General features: G+C 39.3%; 1 protein-coding gene across 1 annotated transcript; it reads left to right on the top strand.

The window, feature by feature from the left end:
- Positions 1–358: 358 nt before the first annotated feature.
- On the top strand, positions 359–3,686 carry P2RY1 (purinergic receptor P2Y1). Its single transcript, XM_072143029.1, has 2 exons — positions 359–585; positions 1,030–3,686. The coding sequence occupies exon 2, from the start codon at positions 1,091–1,093 to the stop codon at positions 2,174–2,176; it is 1,086 nt and encodes a 361-aa protein (XP_071999130.1). The 5' UTR covers positions 359–585; positions 1,030–1,090; the 3' UTR covers positions 2,177–3,686.
- Positions 3,687–6,717: the final 3,031 nt, after the last annotated feature.

Here is a 6,717-nt window from a genome sequence, read left to right as displayed (position 1 = left end):
TTGCTTTGTCACTTGTGGCTCTGTATTCCTGGTGAGGATTGCGTCCTTGTGTTCCAAGTCTTCCATAGTGACAGCAACTCGTTGCCATCCTCACCGCAGTCACACTCTTCTCATCTGCATACGTCTGATCAAAAACCAAATACAACTGATTTTCCGTTTCCTGCTGGCGAGAAAACCTTCTTTCCTTCACTACAGTTGTCAAAAAGGATCATAGGGAATGGCAAGCAGAGAATAATGCAAGCCTGTGGGAACTACTTCTTATCAGAATGCATGTTGTTTTAGAGGGATGAGCTGGAGACCACGCCTGCTGCTGCCTGTGACAAGTTAGTAAGGAGGTTGAACTGTGCTCCCACCCACCATCTCTCGCAGCCTCCCTCCCCTTCTCACTGTGTCTCTCTCATTCTCTGGAGAAGTAGTGCCGTACACTTTCTCTGTGTGAAGGAATCAATGTGGAAAGGCAGACTCTTGCACGGGGCGTCCGAGGCAATGCAACTTTTTGCACGCTCTGTCTTGTGGTTTATGGGTTCCTGAGATGACAACGGCAGTGGTTTTCGATTGCAAAGATCAGAGGGACAACGCTGTGAGGTAGGCATGGCTTGTGAAAGACGAGCAGTTGTACACACCCGTGCAATGCATGTGGGTGGAAGTTTCTTAGATTGTGCCCTTTGCACTTCCTTCCATGTTAATGAGATGACCCCCGCATAACTTTCATTGCTTGCTACTAGGCTGCAGCTTGCATCGGTTCGTTGTCAGTCGGTTTTCTGTCCTGACATCTGGTCACTAGAGATGAGAGAATCGATTTGCTAGTGAGGATTCGCCTCCTAGAAATTCAATGGAAAAGAGATTTTCTCTGAACGATTGGCTCATCTCTACTGGTCATCTGCATGGTAGAGTGCAGGATGAGCTGGGAAGTTTGCTGGTTGTCTAGCTGTGTGTTGTAATTCAGTATTAGGGGCCATTCTCAGCTCCAGTCTTTACCTGATTACTAATGTAGTAACTGCTACCTCCTCCTTACCTTTTTCCTTTTAGATGATTGCAGCCACCAACCTCGTTGTTTTCCACTCCCTGCCTGTTTTGACTTGAAAAGACCATGACAGAAGTCTTTCTATCAGCTCTTTTGAATGTTACTCAAAGCACTTTGCTGGCAAGTGGCTCATCTACTGGGAATGTCACAAAATGCTCTTTGACAAAGACAGGCTTTCAATTTTATTACCTCCCCGCTGTGTATATAGTGGTTTGTATGACAGGATTCATTGGTAACAGTGTGGCAATATGGATGTTCATTTTTCACATGAAACCATGGAGCAGTATCTCTGTCTACATGTTCAATTTGGCACTTGCAGATTTTTTATATGTCCTTTCCCTTCCAGCACTGATTTTTTATTATTTCAATAAAACGGACTGGATTTTCGGGGATGCCATGTGCAAATTGCAAAGGTTTATATTTCATGTGAACCTCTATGGAAGCATTCTGTTCCTGACTTGTATCAGTGTCCACAGATACACAGGAGTAGTGCATCCACTCAAATCACTCGGGAGGCTGAAGAAGAAAAATTCCATCTATATCAGTGCTCTCGTCTGGTTCATTGTTATCGCTGGTATCTCTCCCATCCTGTTTTTCTCTGGTACTGCAATGAGGAAAAATAAAACCATTACATGTTTTGACACATCTTCTGATGATTACTTAAGAAGCTACTTCATATACAGCATGTGCACCACCGTCTTTGGCTTCTGCATCCCTTTTATACTAATTCTGGGATGTTATGGATTAATCGTTAGAGCTTTGATCTATAAAGATATGAACAACGCCCCCCTGAGAAAAAAGTCTATTTATCTGGTCATTATTGTCTTGACTGTCTTTGCGGTCTCTTATCTTCCTTTCCACGTTATGAAGAATCTGAATTTGAGAGCCAGGCTGGATTTTCAGTCCCCCGAAATGTGTTCTTTCAATGACAGAGTATATGCCACCTATCAAGTGACTAGGGGTCTTGCTAGCCTCAATAGTTGTGTGGATCCCATCCTATATTTCTTGGCAGGAGACACCTTTCGACGGAAGCTTTCAAGGGCAACTAGAAAAGCATCTAGAAGAAGTGAAGCAAATGTGCAATCAAAGAGTGAAGAGATGACTCTCAACATCTTATCGGAGTACAAGCAGAATGGAGACACAAGCTTGTGAAGACTCAGAATTGGATTGCTCCAGACACCCAACTGTTAGCACTATGGGGATGCATTATCTAAGATTAGGGCTGTTTCCTTCTTGTAATGATTTTACGGGTAAAAGTCAATTGAAATACTGATGGGATAGAACTATTTATCCGAAAGAAAGCAGAAAGTTCTAAGGCGTCTTGAAAGACATTTGCATTCCCATCACTGTCTGAGGAACAAAAGGGGTGTTTTCCCTCTAGGATCATTTTCTCTCCACAAACTTAACATGATAAATGTATTCTTTTTCCAAATTATTCCAGATTTTACTGTGAATAAGTTTTAACTACTGCTAACACGGTGAAGGAATGTATCTCAAAAAGTTGTAATGTGCTGATATTTAAGAAAAAAGTATTAATAATTAGGTGACTCTTTATTTTTTATGTGTACCTGCTTTCCTTTGAAGCGATGGACATTTGAAAAAATTATTTAACTGGAGAGACATTTGATTTCAAAAAGAAATAAATGTGGCAATAGAGATGTCCTTATAAGGAGGAAGCCATCTCAATTCGAAAGCTTAGCTACAGATATTTACTCGATACTACTGCCCTACCACCATTTACCTATGTTGTTTTGAGGCAAGGAAGGAATAAAAAGGCAAAATGGAGTGACAAAAATCCTTCCAAATATTTGTAAATCCATCGAGGTTATTATCCAAAAAGAGAGGTTACTGAGGCGATGGTCAAAGGAGGTTATGTCCTTGGTCATATCAGTGAAGAGTGTAGAGAAGCACTTGAGTACATGACAGCTGAATTACCACTCTTTAGAAGAGTGTCAATTGTCTATGACAGTTTAATTGCACAAAATGGATTATTTTTTAAAAAAACATTTCAATATATTAAACAAAGTTAAAGAGATATTTAAAAAATATATATAAGAAAAAATTGGATTCCTTCTATACAAGGGCTTATTGTGGAAAAGGTCAATACTACCTACCCTAAGCACTAGACTACCATATCTGTGAGGTGTATGATGGAAGACTATGAGAAACACAATATGATGTATGAGATTAGGTGTTTTTATTTGAGTTTTTTTTCCAGGCTAGACTGTATGCCTGCAGGACGCAAGGGTGTATATCCCCTTGACCTCCACATCCAGCTCTAGCCTGGTACCACTAACTACTGAGAAATACAATAGATGTAGACATTTCTCAAATCTGGGCATCAAGATGTTTTTTCTATTTAGTGCTCAGCAACTAACAGTACAATAATGTTCTTGAAATGTGGCATGATGTATCTCTATATCATGTCAATAGATGATATGAAGGGATAAATGTGATTTCTATGTTAAACGTACTGTGTATGTTTGGAATATAGTACTGTATGTGTTTAATGCTTATGTGGAAAATGTTTTATTTTTGTACCATTATCTGTAATTTAATATAGTTCAGTAAATCTGTTTTACCTGTGATTAACAGTGCCATTGAATTGATTTGCCTATGGAGACAGTGTTACTTGACATTAAAGCCTCTCTCAGGTTTTGTAGTTCAATTACTAAACGTGTTTAACTTTCATAATAAAAGGGGTATTCATTTCCTTCCGGCGCTGTGATGTTTGCATGCAGGATATGTGTACAGCATGGTAGTAGTTCATAGATACAGCAACAAAAACAGCAACCTTTGACCCCCGAGTGTGTCTGGTATTGTACTTGGCCATTTCAAACTCAAAGAGATCCAATAAAACTATGAAATATGTTCTGCGGTTTTTATATTATTAACGATGAGACTTGAGTCTTCTAGATGTAGAATGAGCAGGCTACAGATGGATAACCTACAGCCATGTGATAACCTGGGTATAGTAGACCTCTTACTGTGAGAATATGAGAGCTGTCAGATTGGCTTAGTGGTTTCACACATCTTCAAGGGAGGGAAACTAGTCTCTGTCTATTTCTATTTGTAGAATGTGTCTAAATGCACACGAAGGGAAAAGGTTCATAGGTTTCAATGCATATTAGAAGATGGACCCCTATGCAAATGCAGCTTTAATCTTTGTGCCATTGCTTTCTCCGCCATGTACACAGTAGATGGCAGAAGAAAGGTTCCAGTCATTACCCTTGATTACAGTACATGCTTTTGATAGAAGAAGTTTTTCAGGACAAAACACTATGCAAATTTATCCTCATCGCCGCTATGTTATTATAGCATGACATCCATCTAACCTACGTTAATGTGTTTTCCAAACACAGCATAAACAAGAGAACACGGCTCTGATTGAATGGTAATGTGCATCACCATATAGAAAACCATGCATTTAAATAAGCCACGTATGCACAAATATTTGGACATGCATACATACTACATTACCATTAACATTACTCCTTGTTTGCGAGTCAATTTATCCAACATCACAGCTCATTATTCCGTTTTATTGCAGAAACATTGGTTCCACTGTATTGTGATTTTTTACATGTGTTTACATGTTAAATGTAATATTTAAATCCCACTATTATAATGGTTTTCTGTTAACAATGTGATTGCAAGGTGTAGCAATCACCTACTCAATTGTTCTCTTGGGTTGTGTGGAGTTTATTGTAAAGCTTTATCTTATCTCTGTCTCTAGAGGACCACCAATTACCTTTGAAGTGAGTGCACAGTTGGACTGTTGGAGGAATTTGGTGTAGAGATTCGGCAATTTTATGTACATGTCATTTATGTACAAACTAGTGGTTTCCGCCATTCGAACCACTTTGTAAAAATGGGGCAAAATGTTGGCGGGATCACCAAGGCCTGACACAATCATCACAATCAACATCAAGAAACTTGTATAAATCATAGCTAAAATATTTCTTAGCTCCTGGGGGGAGTTTATATCAATTTCAGAAGCATGAATATCCCAAGGTGTATGCCCAGAATAGACATGTCTTAATTATTTTTGCAAATCTCATGGAAACCTAGCTAGTGTACTACTTACCTCTCTTAAAACATGATTTTTTAATTATTAGTCAGTTAATACAGATGGCACACGGACACATACAATTCTATGGACTCATAAAAATGGGCGTGGTACCTAATGCAAAACTCAGCAGGTCCTATCCCTGGCTGCATTTGTGTCTTGGACAGTCTTTGTTGCAGACATTGGATAGAAAGCGGACTTAACACAATGTACCATGGCTCCTTTATTTATGGCCTGCGAAAACCTTGCATGCAGCTCAAGACAGACATTTTGGGCTCACTCCTTCTTGTAGCATTCTCAGCAGCTGTGAAGGATCTAGCTTTTCCGAGCTAGAGCAGAGGCAGTTTACCATCTTGGCTCATTGGCACGTTTTGCTGCAGTTAGCGGTTTTGTCCACTTCATAAGTCAAGTAGTTTAATAACTCTGATTTAATTTACACAAATAAGATCTTTTCACGAGAACATATGGCAGCATGACTGTGTCTGTATAACTATCATGCTCCAGGTGGTGTCTATTTTTACCATGCTAGAATTAGTTTGTATACAGCACAGAAGACCCCACACATCTTTAAAGAAAACACATTTCAGGTTCCAGTTTATCTCAAACAAACAAGATCAGCCTTAAATATCTCTTGATTTGAGGATGTATAAAGTCTAGTAGACCAGGAATATAGCTGATCATATAATAGCTTCTGTGCTTTTATAACAAAACCATAAAACAATAAGATCCATCCAGGCTGGTGAAGGCCCCCGGTAGTTCCATCCCAGTTGTAGCCTCACATGATGTCCAGAATTGTTTCAGGATGGCCTCTCCTGAGAATATCTCAGGATATCTGATACATGGCTTCTGCATTGAGCAGCTGTTTGGTTCTGCAGGTGGCCTGGCGCAACACGGAGCCAGAAGCAGGTGGCTCCCATCTATGTGTAGTGGGCATACATCATTACGGTTTCTCACTTTAATTTGATTCAAGCCTGCAGTAACTGTGCATGACCACTACATAGACCCTGGAGTCATTTTGAGTTTCCATTCACTGTGTTGTGGTAGGGCGAACAATTTTGGCACTGACTGATCAGATATTGCAAACCTATGCTAAAGATCAACCAGAAAAATAATTATGGACAAACCATCATCTCTCATGACTTGTCTGTTTTAGTAAGTAGTTATATTACAACATATTTTATTAGAATTCAGCATCGTTCAACTATTTTTGACTAAAATAATGGCAGTGCACACTAATTGATTAGTGCACAAACTAATTGACACAACAAGTTGAGTAATGACACGATGTAGAGTTTTGAGAAAGGGTTGCCTCTTGGGGTAGAAGCTCGCAGAGCAGCTGAGCCCATCTTGCTATTAAGGGTGTCTGTAAATAGCTTGAGAAAATTTGGTGGAAGAAAATGGAATCCCAGGACACGTGTTTTCCCTAAAATGCAACCCTTGGTTTCTCCATATACTGGGCTCCATGTAGGAAACCTATTACAGAACAGAAGGATAACTGGTGCCCATAGAGACATAAAGTAATCCAACTGCAACTGTATACTGCAGATAAAATCAGCAAATCAAATAATATATCCATCTTTTAACTATATATACATGGAAATATCACAAATAACTATTAATAAAG

Source organism: Engystomops pustulosus, chromosome 3 (genome assembly GCF_040894005.1).
Source record: "Engystomops pustulosus chromosome 3, aEngPut4.maternal, whole genome shotgun sequence".
Taxonomy (NCBI): domain Eukaryota; kingdom Metazoa; phylum Chordata; class Amphibia; order Anura; family Leptodactylidae; genus Engystomops; species Engystomops pustulosus.
The sequence above is the reverse complement of the archived record's forward strand: the minus strand, read 5'-3'. Positions and strand labels throughout refer to the sequence as shown.